The 21,408-nt window shown below is 33.5% G+C and overlaps 9 protein-coding genes across 9 annotated transcripts, besides 1 other annotated feature; 2 read left to right on the top strand and 7 right to left on the bottom strand.

Annotated features, from left to right (window-relative positions):
- Positions 1–13,721: part of a mobile genetic element that runs on past the window's edge.
- On the bottom strand, positions 247–1,086 carry TVAGG3_0426660 (KilA, N-terminal/APSES-type HTH, DNA-binding family; the record flags this gene model as incomplete). Its single annotated transcript, XM_051233648.1, has 1 exon — positions 247–1,086. The coding sequence occupies one exon, from the start codon at positions 1,084–1,086 to the stop codon at positions 247–249; it is 840 nt and encodes a 279-aa protein (XP_051103378.1).
- Positions 3,353–3,821, bottom strand: TVAGG3_0426650 (organellar and viral DNA polymerase type B; the record flags this gene model as incomplete). Its single annotated transcript, XM_051233647.1, has 1 exon — positions 3,353–3,821. A coding segment is annotated over one exon (469 nt), but the record flags the coding sequence as incomplete, so codon positions are not given.
- On the bottom strand, positions 4,405–4,861 carry TVAGG3_0426640 (KilA, N-terminal/APSES-type HTH, DNA-binding family; the record flags this gene model as incomplete). The annotated part of the gene is made up of 1 exon (XM_051233646.1): positions 4,405–4,861. A coding segment is annotated over one exon (457 nt), but the record flags the coding sequence as incomplete, so codon positions are not given.
- On the bottom strand, positions 7,853–8,005 carry TVAGG3_0426630 (uncharacterized protein; the record flags this gene model as incomplete). Its single annotated transcript, XM_051233645.1, has 1 exon — positions 7,853–8,005. The coding sequence occupies one exon, from the start codon at positions 8,003–8,005 to the stop codon at positions 7,853–7,855; it is 153 nt and encodes a 50-aa protein (XP_051103375.1).
- On the bottom strand, positions 9,400–10,464 carry TVAGG3_0426620 (keratin-associated protein family; the record flags this gene model as incomplete). The annotated part of the gene is made up of 1 exon (XM_051233644.1): positions 9,400–10,464. One exon carries the CDS (start codon positions 10,462–10,464, stop codon positions 9,400–9,402), a length of 1,065 nt encoding a protein of 354 aa, XP_051103374.1.
- On the top strand, positions 10,876–11,643 carry TVAGG3_0426610 (uncharacterized protein; the record flags this gene model as incomplete). The annotated part of the gene is made up of 1 exon (XM_051233643.1): positions 10,876–11,643. A coding segment is annotated over one exon (768 nt), but the record flags the coding sequence as incomplete, so codon positions are not given.
- TVAGG3_0426600 (serine threonine-protein phosphatase family) lies at positions 11,729–11,971 on the bottom strand (the record flags this gene model as incomplete). The annotated part of the gene is made up of 1 exon (XM_051233642.1): positions 11,729–11,971. One exon carries the CDS (start codon positions 11,969–11,971, stop codon positions 11,729–11,731), a length of 243 nt encoding a protein of 80 aa, XP_051103372.1.
- TVAGG3_0426590 (uncharacterized protein) lies at positions 11,990–12,352 on the bottom strand (the record flags this gene model as incomplete). The annotated part of the gene is made up of 1 exon (XM_051233641.1): positions 11,990–12,352. The coding sequence occupies one exon, from the start codon at positions 12,350–12,352 to the stop codon at positions 11,990–11,992; it is 363 nt and encodes a 120-aa protein (XP_051103371.1).
- Positions 13,722–14,819: 1,098 nt separating the features above from the next.
- TVAGG3_0426570 (glycosyltransferase family) lies at positions 14,820–18,057 on the top strand (the record flags this gene model as incomplete). Its single annotated transcript, XM_051233640.1, has 1 exon — positions 17,128–17,931. A coding segment is annotated over one exon (804 nt), but the record flags the coding sequence as incomplete, so codon positions are not given.
- Between the last annotated feature and the right edge of the window lie 3,351 nt (positions 18,058–21,408).

The following is a 21,408-nucleotide window of genomic DNA, read 5'->3' as shown; positions in this document are numbered from 1 at the left end:
TTTTCCAGTTGTCAGGAAATTTTTTTCCAGTTGTCAGGAAATTTTTTTCCAGTTGTCGGGAAATTTTTTTCCAGTTGTCGGGAAATTTTTTTCTTGTCGGAAGGAAGGACTCGGAATGCCAGAAGGAAGGACTCGGAATGTCGGATGGAAGGACTCGGAATGCCAGAAGGATTTGACAAGACAATTTACCTTATAGAGCTACCTGAGCCATCTTTGGTGTCAAGCTTGAAAAATAAAGATTGAAATTTACTCTGCTTGTTTGAAGTTGTCAAAATACTCTGTTATTTTTTCTTTCAGTAGCGGCAAATCTTCTTTGAAGGTAAGAATTGTACAACCTTTCATATCATAGTGTGTTTGAGGTAACGTATCTTGAACTATTTGTTTCACATCTTCATTTGGGGTCATTGAAATCGGTAAGTTTTCGCGATAGAACCAATTTCTGTCAGATTTGTAAATCTTAGCAAGGTCGTAAAAGCTTTTGTTGTTTCTTCTGACTAAATGCAACATAACCATATCTCTGTCTTCTTCATTTTCCATCTCTTCAGTATAAATCATATACTTATAGTTCTTTTCCTTTCCTTTTGGTACCGAACGCGGTATTCTTTTCTGAATGCTTTTGTCTTTTGCTTCAAGCTTGTTCTCTAGCTCTTCACGTTCTTGTCTATGAATTTCGTCAAGAAGTTTACAAACATACCAAGCATAACGAGGTGAAGCCCACATTGCAACAGCATTTACAAGAAGTCTATGTACATAATATCCTCTCAAACCGTTTGGCAATTTTTCACGATTTTCATGAGTTTTAGGCGAGTAAGATTTTTTACTTACTCGCTGTTCTTCACTGTTTTCAGAAAAAAGTATGTCTCGCTGTGCTTCGCTCAAAAATTCTTGTGTGCTTTGGTTCCTAAACCAGTCTTGTGGTTTCTTAGTATCTGGTGCAAAACATGCTGTCAAAATACTTTGCATTTGGTACATATCGTCTTTGACCGAACGAATGAGACGGAGTTGTTTGTTAAACTGAACCCACTCATATTCTTCATTTATAGCTTCATGGACTATAACTGTTGTTGTGTTCTCTGATGTTGACATATCTGTCTTTACATACAAAATAAAAAAATAAAAAAAAATAAAACTAACTTTATTTTTTCTATCTTGTATAAAAGATATGATTTTCATACGGAATTCAATAAAAATAATGTTTAGGTGAAGAGGTGCGATCTCACCTCCTTTTTCACCTGTTTTTTCACATGGTCTAAAACATACAAAACTCATGAAATTTGTGCTGAATTCAGCAAAAAATAATGTTTAGGTGAAGTGGTGCGATCTCACCTCTTTTCTCACCTCTTTTTTTTTATAAGCGTTTTACATGGTAAACGTTATTTTTACATGTATTTTTCAGCAACTTCGTCAAATAATTTTATAGCACTATCTATCTCATCTACTTCAAACGTTTCTTTACCTTTTATGGGAGCACCATACATTTTCTCAAACTTTTCAAGTAGTTCTGTTTCTGCAGCTCTCATATCATTAGCAAACACAACCTTGACTCTATTGACTATACTGTCATATCTTAGAGTTATATTATATGTTCTTCCTATCTTATATCTCTTTGTGTTGAAGTCCTTCGGTTTCTGAACGATGTAAAGTAAGCCTTCACTGCAACGTTCCGTATCGAATGAACCATGTGTTATGAAGTTATATCCAACAACTGGGTCTAACCATAACAAAACTATTGGTATAAGACTTTTGTCGATGAGATATGCTGCAGTTCCATAGAATCTTACCGATATCAAAAGCTCAGGATTTCTTGTCAAAATTTTCTGAGTTGAAGCAATTCTAACCCAGTCCTGCGGTCTCTTTCCAGATGGAGATATAATGTCTGACAAAGAATATTTGTTGTATTTCTTTGAGTATCTTACGTTTAAATCACCTATTCTAACCACTTTGGTGTCATTGTCTATCTTTCCAACTGTTTCAAACTCAACCTTTAACATTTTCTGTTCTTACATACAAGATAAAAAAAATATTTTTTAAAAAACTAACTTTATTTTTTTTTCTATCTTAAGGAAATTCATGATTTTCATACAGAATTCGGCAAAAATAATGTTTAGGGTAGAAGGTTAGATCTAACCTCTTTTCTAACCTCTTTTCTACCCTCTTGAATTTGTCATGAATTTTCATGAATTTTCATGAATTTTCATGATTTCATCGTAAATGTTTTGCTTCGTAAATGTTTTGCTTCGTAAATGTTTTGTTGAGATTTCTTCATCGAAATGAGCGTAAAGGACCCAAAAATAATGTTTAGGGTAGAAGGTTAGATCTAACCTCTTTTCTAACCTCTTTTCTACCCTCTTGAATTTTCATGAATTTGTCATGAATTTTCATGAATTTTCATGAATTTTCATGATTTCATCGTACATGTTTTGTTGAGATTTCTTCATCGAAATGTTTTGTTGAGATTTCATCGTTTATGTTTTGTCAAGACTTTCTTCGTAATGAGCGTAAAGGACCCAAAAATATATTTTAGGGTAGAAGGTTAGATCTAACCTCTTTTCTAACCTCTTTTCTACCCTCTTGAATTTTCAAGACTTCTTCGTAAATGTTTTGTCAAGACTTCTTCATCGTAATGAGCGTAAATCAGACAAAAATATATTTTAGGGTAGAAGGTTAGATCTAACCTGTTTTCTAACCTGTTTTCTACCCCAGTTATTTTATAAGCGTTTCACATGGTAAACGTTATTTTTGGAATTTTGTGAAAACTCAACGGTTTGACACAAGCCCTAAAAATTATTTTACTCAGAATTTTATACAGAATTCAATAAAAATATATTTTAGGGTAGAAGGTTAGATCTAACCTCTTTTCTAACCTCTTTTCTACCCCAGTTATTTTATAAGCGTTTCACATGAATTGTACGATGTATATTTGAAATCCTAAACAATTTCGTAGCTTCTATTTCTTCTTTTAGTATGTCAAATGTTTTAACGATACCGAAAGTTTCTTTATACTTCTTCTTGACATCAGATAGAAGGAAATCGTCTGCTGTTGGATAGTTTTTGTTCAGAAATGCTAACATGTCCATTTTATTTTCTGCTGGCTTTTCTGCTTCTTTCTTTAAGTCTGCATAGTCGTTTCGCATACGTTCTATCTCTTTGACGGAGTAGTTATATTTCCTCATTGCTGCTTTACATTTTGAACATTGCGGGTTCATTTTTGCGTTATATTCTGAAACCTTACCTGCTAAAACAACCAAGGCGTCAATGGTTTTCTTTAAATCTGAAGCAGTTGGTCTTATCTGTTCGTTCCATATTTTACCTCTTCTATCTTTATCTCTTATCTGCCATACACATTCAGCAACTAACGAAACAAAGTTGTCGTAGGTCTTAAACTCCTCCGATTTATATATGTCAGAAATATTTTTATATACCATATCGCAATCTTTGTCCATAACCTTATGGTTGCAATGAAAACCAAGGAACTCATAATTTACCTTTCGTATGAACTTCTTTATTTCTACTGAGTCAGTCAGTCCGACTTCTATTTCATCGAATTCTGGAATAGTAAGCTTTTGTTGTTGGATTTCAGGAAGTTTAGGTAGATGGTCAATAATATCCTGCATGTCGTAAAGATACTGTTCATTTTGTTCATCTTTCGCACTACAGTCTAAATTACTTGTTAACAGTTCTTGCTTTATCTTCTGGATTTCTGTTTCGAAAGTATATGAAGAAGGAATGAAGCTTTTCATCTCTACTAACATAGATGTTGGATTCATGACTAACGAGTTTGGTGCTGTTGTTTGAATTGCTGTTGTGCCGATTGTTGACATTTCTGTTCTTTTATACAAAATAAAAAAATAAATAAAAATAAAACTAATTTTATTTTTTATTTCGGGAAAATTCATGAAAATTCAAGAGGTTAGAAAACAGGTTAGATCTAACCTTCTACCCTAAATTATATTTTTGGTGTAAATTTCATGAGTTTTCGAGAGTTTTCGAGAGTTTTCTACGATGGTAGAAAAGAGGTTAGAAAACAGGTTAGATCTAACCTTCTACCCTAAATTATATTTTTGGTGTAAATTTCATGAGTTTTCGAGAGTTTTCGAGAGTTTTCTACGATGGTAGAAAAGAGGTTAGAAAACAGGTTAGATCTAACCTTCTACCCTAAATTATATTTTTGCTGAATTCAATAAAAATAAATGGTTCATTTACTCACAATATTTTTGTACAAAACAACCCCAAACTTTTAACTTCTTTGCTGCAGCTTCTAATGCTATCTTAGCGAGTTCATATTCTCTAAATTCTCTCTTTAAATCTTCTTGTTCCCATTGGTCTAGTTCGTATGGAGAATCTCTATAACCATAACATATCTCACGTTCATGTTCTATTTGTTTAAGCACATTTTTCTAACTTCTTGTTCGAACAAAGGTTTAGCATTCTTTACTGTATCTTCAAGTTCTTCTTCATCTAATTTCTCATGAACTTTCTTGTCTATGGAGTCCAGAATTTTTCCAACTGCTATACAATATTTTGGAGAAGCCCACATTGCTATATAGTTTACGAGTCTTGGGTCTACATACATTCCTCTAACCTGTTTGATTTCATCAGAAATTCCTGCATGAATTTTGTATAAAAAGCAACCCGCTGTTTTCCGCGGGTTGGTATATTCTTCACAAAATGCCTTAAAATACTCTTCCCAGGACTTATTTTCCAACAACCTTCTAAAGTCTTTCCTAAACTGCTGACACATCTTTGTTGCATTTATATAACCATCCTTGTCTCTACGTAAGACTTCAATACCGTTGTAAGTGCCTTTTGTGAATGTTTCGCCATTAGATTTGTTCGTGAACGTTTTTGCTTCGACTGACATTACTGTTCTTACAATAAAAATAAAAAATATTTTTTGGTGGGACGTCGGACATTCGTTTGTGGCTTAACCGTCGGACATTCGTTTGTGGCTTAACCGTCGGACCACAACGATAAAAATCTCGACAAAACATATACGATGAAGTCTCAACAAAACATTTACGATGAAGTCTTAACAAAAAATATACGATGAAATCTATTTCCTGTGTTGTTGTCAAAATGTCATGTTGTCACACTTTTTCAGAGAAGTTAAAATGACCGAGTGACCGAGTGACCGAGTGACCTGGTCGCCTAAAATATATTTTTTTCTATCTTAAGGAAATTCATGAAAATTCACCTGTTGAATTTTGTATAAAAAGCAACCCGCTGTTTTCCGCGGGTTGGTATATTCTTCACAAAATGCTTGTTTTGAGGTCGAGCCACTTTTGGCTCCACCGTATTCTTTCAACCAAAATATATTTTTGTCGAATTCAGCACAAAATTCATGAAAATTCAAGAGGGTAGAAAAGAGGTGAGAAAACAGGTTAGATCTAACCATCTACCCTAAATTATATTTTTGGGTCATTTACGCTCATTACGATGAAGAAGTCTTGACAAAACATATACGAAGAAATTCATGAAAATTCATGAAAATTCATGAAAATTCATGAAAATTCAACGGGTGAAAAAACAGGTGAAAAAAGAGGTGAGATCGCACCACTTCACCTAAACTTTATTTTTCAATACTTTTTCAGCACTTTTCCGTAGTTATATATGAAAGACAATTCGAGATAAAAGTCATAGTACAATGGAATAATATGTTGCACACCATTTGTTGTGAACCAAACTTGAAAGTCAGAGAAACTGTTACTAGGTGGTTCGTAGAATTTAGAAGCAAAGTCATAAAAGTCCTTACCAATACATAGAAAACTATTGTTGCTTGAACTGAAACTTGCATGACACATAACATTTTGAGGGTCAAACACGTTTCTATAAACCATCAAATCTGCTGGTGGAAGTATAAATTTAAAAGGACCGTCAGGTGGTAATGGTTCGTTCTGGTTTAGTAACCGAAGAAATTGTGCCCAAGAACGTTTGTCTACTTCCCAAAATAAAAACTCTGTATCTCTTGGAGGGTTAATTTCAATCTTTTGAAATGAAACGGTTGAGTTCATCTTATCGTATTCTAGTTTTAGATAGTATGTTCCATTTAGTAAAGAGTCGTATTTTTCTTGAAATTCCCAATAATATTTGTTTATTTGAGTTTGAAAGTCATTTAGAGTTTTTTCAAGACTTTCGTCTGAACGAACTGTAAAGATTCTCATTTCGTCAAATTTTTCTATTAGACCATCAGAACCTTTATACTGACCGTGAAAATATACTGCAAACATAAACGCGTTAGTTCTATTTGAAAACAAAACTCTTCTAAATCCTATTGCCTTTGCATCTGAAGGACTTTGAAGCCAACGAATTGGATAGTCAAACCTGTATGTTCGGGATGAAATTTCTTCATCTGAAATAGTCCTACCAGCATTTGTAAAGATATAGTCTAACGGTTTTGTATCTGCTACTTTTGTTCTTTGTTTTTCAACCTGAAGCATTTAATATATGTAAAAATATACTGTTTTAAAATGGTATGCCATTTCATATTTCTCATCTAACAAACATGTTGTCTGACTGCTTGAGGGTTATGTTGGTATCGTTCGAGCTTGACACTTGCAATTCCTTCAATTGCATTCAAAATGTCTGAGTCTGAATCAGCCATTTGTTCTCTCTTTGTAGTCTTGAAGGCGTCAAGAAGTTTTGCAGCTGTTGTGACATTGCCATATGCATAGTATATATGACCGTCCAAATCTGTTACGGTTAGTCTGAGATTGTATCCTTTCTTATTTCCGTCTTGAATTGCAGCAAGTACACCCATGAAGCCTTCTTTGTTCTTTCCTTCGTCAAAGTTTACTGTAAAGTCTCCACCTTGTCCAATTTTAGCACGAACTTCACGATACTTCTCATATGCATATCTTGTTCTTTCCATGGGAGCATGTGTGTCTTCACCTTTTCCTTTTTTCCTTCTCAAAGGATGCAATTGTTCGTCATGTTTCCAATAGAATCTGGCAAAGCCGTCGTGTCCCTCAACTTGAGGTTCACTAACATCGAAAGGCATGTCCATAAGACGTTCTTCTTCTAACCTCTCTAGTCTGTTTGGATAATTTGCACGTGCTGTTTCCAAATCCATTTCGTAGCGAAGACCAGACAATTTGTCATAGACTTTTATGGGTCTTCCCTTCCTATATTTAAACTTCTTCGAAACTCTCCAACCATATCTTTGCAACTCTGCTTTTATTCTAGCAGACTTTCTATCCATTCTATATGGGGGCATTTTTATAAAAATAAAAAAAAATATACTGTTTTCTTTTACTTTACATAACCTCCTGCTACCATAAGCCTTTGACGCCAACCCATACCAGCCAATGAAGGTTGACTTGGTTTAGTTTCCAAACTAAACTTTGGTTTTGGTTTATCTTCAGTTTTTGGCTCACCTTCTTCTATCGGTTTTTCGTCACTTTTCGGTTCCTCTGACTTTACCCCACCTGCAGGTATGGTTGTGTCGTCAACATCTTCATAAATATCATATGCCATTTGTTTTTGTTTTCCTTTCAACTTTTTGTGTTTGTTGTAAAGTTTAGAATATTTTGACTCTAAGTCAATGAGATGTTCTATAATGAACTGTTGGTCAGTGAAGTAAACTTTTCCATCTGTTGTCTCGAAAGCTCCTTCAGACTTCAATATTTTATTTGTGAGAGTCTGTTTCTTTTTTGAGATACTAGCCGTTCCATTTCTATGAAAAGTGACTTTATAGTTAGGGTTTGTATTTCCAGACCTGGCACTTTCTATTATTGAATTTTTCTCTTCATCTGTAAGTTCTTTGACAGGTTTTGACAATGGTTCTGAACTTTTTGTTTGTGGTGTCAAATCTACCGTTTCAACTTCTTCGGTCATTTCATCTCAGTAAAAAATTTTAGTTTGGTTTGTTTTCAACTGGTTGTTGTTGTTTTTTAAGTCGGTCTAAAACTTCCTGAGGTATAGGAAGAACTTGACAAACACGTTGTGTAACTGCTGGAAGTCGACAAATCCATCTTGAACTCATTTGTCTCAATGCTGTATTGTTCATTTCATCTCAGTAAAAAATTTTACATTCCCCAAGTTTGAGGCGGTTGCGGTTGGTTATTGTTTACCCACTGTTGTGCATGGTTATATCCTCTGTTAAAGAATCTTTCACCTTGGTCCATATAGTGTCCTGCTTGGTTATAGTAGTCATTTGCTTTGTTATAATAGTCATTTGCTTGTTTTCCTACATTATCCATCCATCCTTGAACTTTTCCTCTTGTTTCAGGATTTGGAATAAGATTTGTTGCATCTCGTGCTACATCCCAACCTTTCTGTACAGTTTGTATAATAGGTTGTGCTTTCTCTTTCAGTATACCTAATGTACTCAAAATCTTCCTTCCAACTCCAAATACACCTCTGGCTATTGTTCCCACTGCGGGTAAAAATCTGGATGCAACTCCTGCTAACGCGCCAAATAAACCCATTTCTTACAGGGTAAAAAATGACGAATTCAAACAAGGACCCGTATGTTTCTAAAGCGACAAAGAAAGCACTCATGATAAAAATCTTCAGTTCAACTCCGAACGCATGGTTTATGGATATCTTGGAAAACATTCCGAGAGTTAGAACAGATGGACCACCATACTGGTTAATATTTGTTGGTCAAAATACAAGATACTGTGAAGCCATACCATTACAGTCCAAAAATATTTTAGATGTGAAAACTGCTTTGACAATATTCGTTGACAAATACCATCCAACAAAACTGACATCTGACTGTGAAAGTTCTTTCAAATCAGATGATGTAAAAAACTATCTGCGTTCAAAAAATGTAAACCAATATTTCATTGTCGACCAAAACCATTCTGCTCTTGGTGTCATTGACGGTTGTATAAAAATCTTAAGAGACTTAAACCAACCACAAGGTGGTGAAGCAAATGAAATGTCATATGACGACAAATATAGACACTTCTCCATGGCAAAGATGAGACAAGTTTTAAATATTTACAATAACCGTAAACAAAAAGGTTTGGGAAACCACTCCCCCGAAGAAATGAAAAACAACCCTGACTTAGAGAAAGACTATATATTTAATAGTTTAGTCAAAAGAGACAAACAAGAAAGAATGCCAGGCTTCAAACTTCGGAAGGGTGACAAAGTAAAAATAGAAATACCTAAACGCGACCCATATGAAAATACTATTGACTATGACAACAATGGGAACCCGACAGGTACTCACGTTCGTGTTCGTAAAAATAGAAGAAAGTATACAAGAGAATATTATGAAGTTTTAGGCAAACATGGCAAAATGTACACACTGCAAGCAGAAGATAAAACTACTATTGCCAGACCTCGTTTCAAACTTGTCAAAGTTCAAGGTGGTATACTTTCAAAGACAGTTCCTAACAAATATAAGACAACTCCTGACGAATATGCTAAAGAAGTTGAAAATGACGACTAAGCAATTCTATACCATGCGTAAACTGTCATGTAAGGTGGCATGTAGTCTTTACCCAAGCCTGTTGGATTTGTTGTGAAAGTGTGTGAATGATTTCCTGCGGTTCCACAGAAAATCCCCGCGTTTGAATCTACCGGGTCACTTGAAATATCATATCTATCCATTCCCTGTCTATCCGAACCTGCTGCAAGATTTCTATAACCTCTTTTTGTTATTGAATGTGAATGACTACCTGTTGTGTTTGTCGTTCCTGTATGAGTGTGCGGTGGAAGGTTTGCTTCTTTAATTTTCTTCGAACCTCCTGCCGTCTTTGAATATCTAGCACAGTATAAGAATTTGTCTACAATCTGCTTCCATTCACCAAAACCAAGTACTACTTCTGGTCTGGTAGAGTTCATTGACGTATAAATAGAGCCTGCAGGATATAATGTTTGAAGTATTTCAGTCTTTAATGTTTGAAGCTCTGTTTTGTCAGCCTTCTTATCTAACATTGCTGGTAGTTCATATGCTTCAAAGTTTCTGGCATGACTTTCAATGTTCCTGCAACTGTTATCTAAATTGTTTAGTGTATCTTTTACGCTTGTACTTGGATTCTCTAAAGGTGCACTTGAACCAAGGTCAAAGTTCAATATTATGTCGTCTGCTCTAACAGTTGTGAAGGATTTATGTGTATGGTTCTTGTCTGCTTTGTTGTCTAACTCATCGTTAACATATGTTTTATCCGCTTTAAGGTCTAAACATCCTGAAACCCATCCTGTATCGGCTTTAGTTTTTAAAATCTTCGATGTCCATTCATGATACCATTCAGCCCTTTCTATAATTTCGTTATCTTTTTCATCCACATATTCCTTATCCGCCTTCTTCACTAACACACTAGCCACCCATTCCTTATCTGCTTTCTTTTCAAGGCTAACGTTTAAGTCTGTTATTTCAGATATAGAATGTGTATGTCCAACGGCACTTTTCATGTTTAAGGTTTCTTGTAAGTTTGTAATATTTGCAATGGTATGTGTATGAGTCTTTTTAGAATATTCGTTTTCAGCTCTTGTCACTTCACTTGACATTTTATTGTCAACATATGTTTTGTCTGCTAGTTCAGGATGAGTATGTTCTTTTGTTGCATAAGCTTTGTTAGCTCTTTCTTCTTCTTTTGCTATTGCATCGTCTACATATTCTTTGTCAGCTTTGTTGCCAACATCTGCTTTCAAAAGAAGTTCATTTATAGGTTTCTCGTTTAAAGTTCCTTTTGTTGGATTTATACAGACAGTATGGTTCTTATTGTCTTGAAACAGAAACTCATCTGTCATTGGGTTTAATGTCAGTTTTAAGTTTCCTTCTTTCAATGACTCAGATATCTTAGAATAGTTTGAAAAGTTTGTTGTGTTCTTATTTAGAGCTTGTATAATGAGTTGTCGGTTGTGTTGTATTTCTCTCATAGACGCTGTTTCATTTGACATTTTTATTCTAGATAAAATATGCTTTCAATAGAAAAAGAAAATTCAAGAGTTGCTACAACTAAACCATTAGATGAACTTTTTACGAATGTCGGTCAAAAGTTTGAGACAGAGACCGTAAAGCATGAAGGCTATCGTTTTGACTACCCGTTAAGATGGTTAAGAGACCCATCTGTCACAAAAGCTATTGGCTTTCGTAGAATGAAGTTCATTTCAGAAGCCATACATGGTTTCCCATTTACAGTCGGTTTTGAAGTTCGATACTATAACAAAGAAAAACGTATGTATGAGAAATTTGAACAGGGAAAACTTTTACAAGTGAATTTGCTTGTAAACTTAGAAACAACTCTTCAAGCTTTTCAAGAAAAAATAAACGATATCTATCTCGAATATGCAAAACAGTACAACATTGACGAAGGAGAGTACCATCTCGATATTTTATATGACAGGAAAAATGCAACTGTTAAAATCAATAGAATAGAAGACCTTGGAGAAAACGTTTATATTTCTACAAAATATAACAACTTGGCATGGTATAGATTTTTGAGGATGTTAAATCAGCCTGCAGCATATCCAGTACACCCGAACTTTTATGAAGTCGAAAACCCTAATGGAACATATGAAAATGTTTTCGACCAAGATGCTATTATAGTTCATGCTTCATTTTCTGGTGCACAAAACTCTTTTTTATGCTTGGCAAATGACTTTTACGAAAAACCTACAAAGTTATACGAACCACCAAGTGGAAGTATTTCAGACTTTCAAGTATGGTTTACTACAGATGGAAGAAAAAGAATAATTCCATTATACCATGCGTTTTACTTAGAACTTAGTTTCATATACAACTACTATCGAACGGTAAAAATATAACTTTTTAATACGGTTGAGGTGTTGGATTTGGTTGCCAACTAGACTGTGGTGCAGGTTCAGGCTGTTGTATAACAGGAGCTTGTTCTTCTGGTTCAGGGTCTTTAGGTATAATACCAACGAACTGACCTACCCTTTTACCAATATTTTTGACACCGTTCCAAATTCCTCTTCCGACAGATTTTATTCCATTCCATATACCTCTTCCAACATTTCGAAAGAAGTTTCCTATCTTACTGAAGAAACCCATTTTACTATATGTAAAAATCTAATGTCCGCCTAGTCTCTTACGTTTCCTGTTGAGTTCCATAGCATTCTTTAACTGGAGCTCATACATTCTGTTTCTCCTCTGGTAGAAAACATATTCTGGGTCAACTCCTGTGTTCGCGTCATCTGCATAAAGTTGTTTATATCCCACTTCAGGGTTTGTATAAAACTCTTTCCATCTCATATTTGCATACCATGGTGGCAAACCTAACGCAGCGTCATTTGACATGGCAGTTTGCATTTGTACATCTGTTGGCACTTGACCATAGTTTGCCATTGCAGTTTGTATTCTAACTTCATTTGGAATATTCTCTGGGTTTGGTTGTCCAGGTTGCTGTGCATTCGCTAAGTTCTGTGCGTCCATTTAATATTAGATAAAAATATCTCTTACGAGTACATATGCTGAACATTTGCAGGCATTGGTTCATCTTCATATTCTCTATATCTTTCTGCCACGTCAAAGAAATAAATGACACAATGGAAAAAACCTAAAACAAGTAGTCCTATTTCAAACCACATTTACTTACTAATAAAATTTCTTTATTGTGACACTTTCTCCAGTTTATAGGACCTCTCTCATATTTTATCTTGTCATATCTAAACTCATAGTCATGTATGTCCTCTAACCATCTCATAACGGTTTCCAAACCACTTTTATCGGATGTAAAGTAAAAGCATGGATGGTTATGTAAAACGTCTAAAGTTTCTAAAGAGTCTCTCAAAGTCCAGTCTACTTGGTATTGAAAATCCCATGTGTTATAGAACGGCGGGTCCACTATAAAGAAAACATTTTCCTTGTCTTTATATTTTTCATACAACTCTGTCCAATGACATCTCACAAACTCTATGCCCTCAATATATTTTTCTATGTTCTCTTTGAAAACATTTGTATAGTTAAGATATAAAACTTTTGACATAAGTGTTTCAATGTCATGAACTCTTATAGAACCACTATATAATAGTCTAGCAGATATACTATCCCAGTCTATATATTCTGCTTTTTTCAAAACCTCTCTCACAATATTTTTCTTATCTAATGGTATACGTTCCATCTTACCTATAGGTATCTTTTCTTTTAACGCTTTCAATATATTGTTTGTGTCTGGTATATGTTTGAGACGGTCCATATAGTTGTCGAAGTCATTGCATATAATCTTTGAGTCTGGAAATATTGTATGGCACAGATGGGATATATAGAAACTTCCACCGAACAAATCTACAAATGTTAGACCATTCGGTAGTTTCTTAAGTTCTCTCAATAGAATATCCTTACATCTACTCTTATTTCCAAAGAACGGTAACGGTGGTTTTGTAAAATTCATTTATATATAATAATAAAAATGTTTTTTCCTGAAAAGTGACAGAAAAGTGACAAAACATTTACGATGAAGAAGTTTCGACAAAACATTTACGAAGAAATCATGAAAATTCAAGAGGTGAGAAAACAGGTGAGAAAACGGGTGACATCTCACCTCTTCACCTAAATTATATTTTTGGGTCATTTACGCTCATTACGATGAAGAAGTCTTGACAAAACATTTACGTTCATGTTTGACAAAACATGAAAACATATATAATTTGTGAAAAGCGACACATTATATAATGTTTTCGACCCAGAAGACTAACAATTTTCCGAATAAAAACTTCATTTATACTAAACATCTTCAGGGCTAGAAGGCACGAAGTGCCTGGAAGCCCCACTTCCTTTTTTTTTTTTTTTTTTTTTTTTCTTTCTATAATTCTCTTTTGCATCGATAACACTACTTTTTAAAATTAGAAGTTCGGCTATTTCTTTGCAATTTTTTGTGGTGCTTCATGAAGAGATGTTTGCCCATAAAAGTTTTTAGCATTGATATCAGAACCATCCAAAATATGAAGTTCGACTGTTTCAATTCTATTATTAGTTGCGGCATAATGATGAACAGTTTGTCTAGAATTTTCTCTATCATAGCACCATTTAGAATTAGAAGCTAGGCCATTTCTTTGGTTAATTTAGAGTGGAGAAAAAGTAAAAAATGACGAAAATCTGGATCAATTTTTTTCACCCTACGTTCCCAACTTCTGGAAAACGGTTTTTCACCCTTATGATCAGTTTCAGACACTTTGGGAGTCTCCCAAACTTTGATATTTTGCATTATGATAGAGAAACGTGTCTAGTTTAACGCACAGTTGTTTTAAAGGCAAATGATGATATCACATGAAATTATCAAATTATCAAATTTTGAAGTACCAGTCCAAAGGGTTAATTAGATCCTACACAGATGTGCGATAGTGAAACATATGTGTTCTTGATTTGAGAAGTCCTACTGATAGAGGTATGAATCTCACAGCTTTGTGTGAGTATGTCTGACACTTGTATAGAGTGGAATATGCGCCGACATATATTATATAATAATATGTAGTTGATAATTATGAAAAAATAGAATTCGATGCGAATGATATTGAAAGTTGTTTTGTAATTTGATATTTTTCTTATATGTGTTAATTAGTAAATGGCTTGTTTGTTGTGATAGTACTGTGAAAAATGAAAGGTATTTTAAATTAAAAAATTGAGATTTTGAGATATCTCTAGAATTAAGAATTTATTATGTATTTGACTTTTATATAACTATGTGTAAAGGATCTCGATGTCTATATGCTTTAAATAAAATTAAATAAAATGAGATAAAAAATTAAAATGGACAAGAAGATATATGGAAATGTAATTTGTATTGTGTTGGTTGTTGGCAAAATGATTTTAATACAGATTTAAGGATTTGGAATGGATTTGAAATTAAATGATTTTAATTCAAGGAGTAATAAGATTTTGAACTGGTTTTTATTTTGTGAATGTAAACTCCTTCCAGAGGATATGTATTAGAAAGATCAATGTCAAACTTTTTGAAAGAATTGTTTTTTTGTTGAGCGATTTTCTCATATTTAATAATATATTTAAGTTGGCGTATCTTACGCCCTTCCAAAAATATGTATTAGAAAGATGACTTATAATTTCATAAATTATTTTGTCCCGACGGTTTGAGCTGTTATCAGAATGGTTGCTTACACAATGCGTCAGCAAAATGTCGGTTGGGGTGCCCTTCTTGGCCTCCTGAGTACTCACCAAGATACCCCCAGCTCCCGCAAAACACCTCCCTTAGGTGCGCATTACCTGACGGCATTATTTTGCAATTATTTCAAATTTTTTAGATGTCTTTTGTTAAAGTTTGTTAACTAAAGACTTGAAAACAGCTTACCGCTTCAAGCTGCTCTCTTCCCGGTTCCTCTGCCGCAATCTTCTGTTTGATTGTGCGCAAAGCTCTCCTCCTTGTGAACTTTGCCTGACAGATACACCTGGGAGACAGCATTCGGACATCTTACCGCTTCAAGCTGCTCTCTTCCCGGTTCCTCTGCCGCAATCTTATGTCTGATTGTGCGCAAAGCTCTCCTCCTTGTGAACCATGGCTGATAGAAAGAACTGAAAGACAGGATAGGAGGAACATGCCGGTTCAAGTTAACTTGCAATATGCTTCTGATTAGTGATTTTAGATGAAAGATTAGCGAAATCGCATTTAATTTGGATAGAAGGATTCAATTTTATGAAGCAGGCTCGTAGAAAATATGCAGGAATAGCACAATCTTTTGCAATCACAACGCGATTGCAAAACTTCGACCGACAAGAGTGTATTGTGCACTCTTGTCGGTCTGCATGTCTCATTCCGGGAGACATTGTCACTGCATGTCTCCCAGAATGAGACAATCTTCCGCATTCATAACTTGAATGCGGAAGTTTGACCGACAAGAGTGCACAATACACTCTTGTCGATCTAAATGTATCTTACAATCAAAGACACTTTCATACAATCTTTTCGAAGTTAAAAAAAAAATTAATTATTTCTTTCTTTTGTTTATTAAATCGCCTTACTCACGTACTAATCTCTTTTAGAGACTCTATCGAGCTATCCCCACATATAAACCTGTGACAATAATACATATTTACTCTCTTCATATTCTGATCTCATGACACATTATCGCAAAAACTATAATTATACAACACATCTCATAAAGTCTCATTTTAGCCCTATCTAAGCGTTCAAAACCTATTTTCCACACGTAATCTGATTCTTCTGGCTCCGCTGATTCGATTTCTGCTGTCAAATTTATGAGGAGACAATTTGAAAAAAAAAGCAATAAATATTAATTAAAAATAAGTTTTCCATTGGCAATAACTACATGAATTTATGATTGTAGACTTCATTTAAGCGCATGATTTTGAATTTTTAGATATGTAAAATCAGAATGACAAAATAATACAAAAATTGGCCCAATATTAATGAACCGCATTTGAAAACCAATATCAAGAAGAATATATTGGAAACAGTTTGATTTTTTCAAAGTGCATTTAATTATTAATCCTCCTCAAAGAAATTCAATTTTTAAACATTCTTGGATTTATATGTCTTTATGCAATTAAAAGAAAATTTATATCATAAGGAGGATAAAAATATTCAAAATAAAAGAAAACAAAACCCTCTTTTATCATCAAATATGGAAGCTGATGAGTCTTTTCCCCATAGTAATCGATATACATTATTTATTGCTTGTATTTATAATATCCTTATGCTTTGTTTTGCAATTTCGGTAAATTTTTCAGAGTTTTTCAATGTAATAGGAATAATAACGATCTTACATCCTGTCCAGAAATTTCAAATCAAAGAGGAATTTACGATTTCAAAAGAGATTAAAGCATTTGAGTGTAAAAATATAGCAGAAATGAAAGAACTGAATTTTATTAGTCCATATGCTGACAATAAACTTGTCATGTTAATTGGAAAAGGTAGAATTTATGATGTTTTATTTTGTTTTTCAGCAGCTGCCCGAGAATTTACAACTTATTATCATTTCCAGCATGTTTTAGTTACAAGTCAAGGAATTTTCACAGATGATTCTTTTCTCATATTCCCATGGGCCAAGAAAACATATAGTAAATCAAGAATCACTAATTCTCATAGAGAAATCGATCATTTAATACTTGGATCAATTCATTTTGGTCCTTGGGGCCATTTTATAAGTGACTCACCTATGGCAGGTTTACTATACCTTCCAAAAGATATTGTTAAGAAGTCAAAGCTTGCAATAATGGGTAATCAAGGGTATGTTAGAAGAAACTTGGATGAACTTGGATTCCAAGATGTTCCATTACATCATTTATCATGGAGTTTTGAACTCGTCCACAATTTATACGTCTTATCACCCCAAGATCGGCCGAATGGGCAAGTTCATTTCAATTGTGAATTAAGAGATCACATTTTCAAATTATATAATTTATCAGATATCATTCCTAATTATGGTGTCATTACAAATAGACCATATGGAAGAGCAAGACATGTAACTAATATCCAAGAACTCATAGTTGTTGTAAAAAATCATTTCATGAATATAAGATGGGAGTTTCATGATGATTCACAATTAGGTTCGATAAAATCATGTGTTCAAGTATTGGCAGGAGCAAAATATTTTATAACTCCACCTGGTTCATCTGGATTTAAAGCAATGATGATGAAAGAAAAAACAGGAATCTATTTTATAGGATCGAATTTTGAAGATTGGGCAAATATTGGATTTTGCCAATCGTTAGGAATTTGGGCAGTTTATAATAAGAACATGAATCTTGGACATATTGGATCACCAGCTGCAATTGATATTGAATCAAACTTCAAATATATAAAGCTTTTAATTGAGACAGTTGATAAGCAAAAATGGCCTAGTTATGCAAATGATATTCCTGATTCTGAATTTATGATTGATTTATCTGTTATTAAGAAGATATTAGAAATTGACAACAGAGTTAGTATTCTTCATAATTGTAATGTAACAGAATTCTATGAGAAAGTTAAATCTGATCCAAGCCATAATAAATTCTGTGGAGATAATATATATTACTCCGAATTGAATGATTTGTATTAATTAAATACACTTTTGTTGTTAATATAAATTTTTAGGGTTGTACAAACTGGCACGCCTGCTGGCACACCTTTTTTGGCCAGCTGGCACGATTTTTTTAAAAACCACATTAAAAAAGTCACTTTTTGCCCCATCTAATGAGATTTTTTTTTACAATTTTTTTCCCCTTATTTTTCAATTTAGATATGATTTTAAGCTCTCCAAATTGAAGTTTACCTGATGTTTCTTAGTTTTTATGATAATAAAATGTTGCAAAGTTAAGTTTGGATTCAATAAATTTAAGAAAATTTTATTTTACAATGAAATTATAAGAAAGGATATTTTTATCCTATGTCAAAGAGAATACATTTGTAGATCCCGACTTTTGACATGATTGAAAATTCCAAAAAAAATTCAAAATTTAAAAAAAAAATTAAAAAATATAAATTTCATGTTAAAAAATGATTTTTGAAATTTTTTTGGAAAAATAGAATGTCATATTTTTATGTTTTATTGCTATTTTTTACGAAATCAATAAAATATTTGTTAATTTGGCTGAGATTATAAATAAAATCTTTCTAAATCTTGCAATTGATTGCTAAAATCTGTTTTATGTATTAATTGGCATTGAGATTCGTTATAAAAGAATGCGAATTATTTTGTATGAGTAAACGTATTTTGTAAAATTTCAAATTCTCTTCTCTCATTACTTACCTTAGATCTCTCGGCTTTCAGCTCTCAGATTTCGCTCATAGAACTCAGGTTTTAGTTATGTACTCATAGATGTATCATTACTGCCCGCAGATCTCTCATTACTACCTTACTAACCAGATCTTAACTCTCATTACTACCTTACTAACCAGATCTTAACTCTCATTACTACCTTACTAACCAGATCTTAACTCTCATTACTACCTTACTAACCAGATCTTAACTCTCATTACTACCTTACTAACCAGATCTTAACTCTCATTACTACCTTACTAACCAGATCTTAACTCTCATTACTACCTTACTAACCAGATCTTAACTCTCATTACTACCTTACTAACCAGATCTTAACTCTCATTACTACCTTACTAACCAGATCTTAACTCTCATTACTACCTTACTAACCAGATCTTAACTCTCATTACTACCTTACTAACCAGATCTTAACTCTCATTACTACCTTACTAACCAGATCTTAACTCTCATTACTACCTTACTAACCAGATCTTAACTCTCATTACTACCTTACTAACCAGATCTTAACTCTCATTACTACCTTACTAACCAGATCTTAACTCTCATTACTACCTTACTAACCAGATCTTAACTCTCATTACTACCTTACTAACCAGATCTTAACTCTCATTACTACCTTACTAACCAGATCTTAACTCTCATTACTACCTTACTAACCAGATCTTAACTCTCATTACTACCTTACTAACCAGATCTTAACTCTCATTACTACCTTACTAACCAGATCTTAACTCTCATTACTACCTTACTAACCAGATCTTAACTCTCATTACTACCTTACTAACCAGATCTTAACTCTCATTACTACCTTACTAACCAGATCTTAACTCTCATTACTACCTTACTAACCAGATCTTAACTCTCATTACTACCTTACTAACCAGATCTTAACTCTCATTACTACCTTACTAACCAGATCTTAACTCTCATTACTACCTTACTAACCAGATCTTAACTCTCATTACTACCTTACTAACCAGATCTTAACTCTCATTACTACCTTACTAACCAGATCTTAACTCTCATTACTACCTTACTAACCAGATCTTAACTCTCATTACTACCTTACTAACCAGATCTTAACTCTCATTACTACCTTACTAACCAGATCTTAACTCTCATTACTACCTTACTAACCAGATCTTAACTCTCATTACTACCTTACTAACCAGATCTTAACTCTCATTACTACCTTACTAACCAGATCTTAACTCTCATTACTACCTTACTAACCAGATCTTAACTCTCATTACTACCTTACTAACCAGATCTTAACTCTCATTACTACCTTACTAACCAGATCTTAACTCTCATTACTACCTTACTAACCAGATCTTAACTCTCATTACTACCTTACTAACCAGATCTTAACTCTCATTACTACCTTACTAACCAGATCTTAACTCTCATTACTACCTTACTAACCAGATCTTAACTCTCATTACTACCTTACTAACCAGATCTTAACTCTCATTACTACCTTACTAACCAGATCTTAACTCTCATTACTACCTTACTAACCAGATCTTAACTCTCATTACTACCTTACTAACCAGATCTTAACTCTCATTACTACCTTACTAACCAGATCTTAACTCTCATTACTACCTTACTAACCAGATCTTAACTCTCATTACTACCTTACTAACCAGATCTTAACTCTCATTACTACCTTACTAACCAGATATCTAATTATTTACATATGATTTCTCACATCTCACTCAAGTCTCATTACTTACCCTATCTTTTTAACCTTTTCTGATAATTACTGAAATAACTAAATCCTTTTTTTAGTTTAATTCTGATATTAAATTTTTAAAATCTCTTTAATTTTTTGAACTACGCCTTTAATTTGTAATTGCCGATTTCACAGATTTGAACCATTTAATAAAATAACATTATTCAACTTAATCATATCAAACATGGTAGTTTGATTTTCAGATCTACATTTTAAAAACCTCTTTATTATCCTGAGTTATACTTTTATTATATAATACCTGAGTTCATAACTGAAAACTCTTAATTAGAGTACAATATTCAACTTAATCATAACAAGATTTGTTGAATTTCAAATTTGATTTATATCTTCCATCACTTAAAACTCTCACAGCTTACAATATAAGCTAAAAAGTATATTTTCATAGTAATAAAATTAATTATTAAATTTTTTACTTTTTCCTTTCCAAAACTAGAAAAAAAGGAAGGGAAAAGGGAAAAAGAAGAAAGAAAAGAGAAAAAGAAAAAAAAAGAAGAGAAAAGAAGAAAAAATAATAATGAGCATATTATATAATTGTGGTCATAGGCCGAGTGGCGTGGAAAGGATGTCGCCCTTCGGGCTCCACCCTTTCCACGCCACGAGGCCCGATTTTTGGCCACTTTTTTGATTTTGGCCGCCTGCCAGGAGCTGGCACGCGGCCCGCAAAATTGTGCCAGTTTGTACAACCCTATAAATTTTGTAGTTTACGTGTATCTACTTTCAAATAAATAAGTATATAACAAAGTTGCGAGAATGTTCTTGTTAACTTTTGGTAAAATTAACAGAATAAAGAGATACACATTTTTGGAAAAGATAATATATATAAAACGAAAATATATATTTACAATAATACAAGATAAAAATAATAAAAATTAAAATACCGGGATAACATGAACAGAACCATCAGTTGTGATTGCAATCAGAGACCTTGTACCCCACTGTTCAATATATAGTGAATCTCCAATTTTATCGCAAATCTTCGTCATCTTTTCAGGGAA

Source organism: Trichomonas vaginalis, chromosome V (genome assembly GCF_026262505.1).
Source record: "Trichomonas vaginalis G3 chromosome V, whole genome shotgun sequence".
NCBI classification, from domain to species: Eukaryota; Parabasalia; order Trichomonadida; family Trichomonadidae; genus Trichomonas; species Trichomonas vaginalis.
This window is presented reverse-complemented; position numbering and strand designations above follow the sequence as displayed.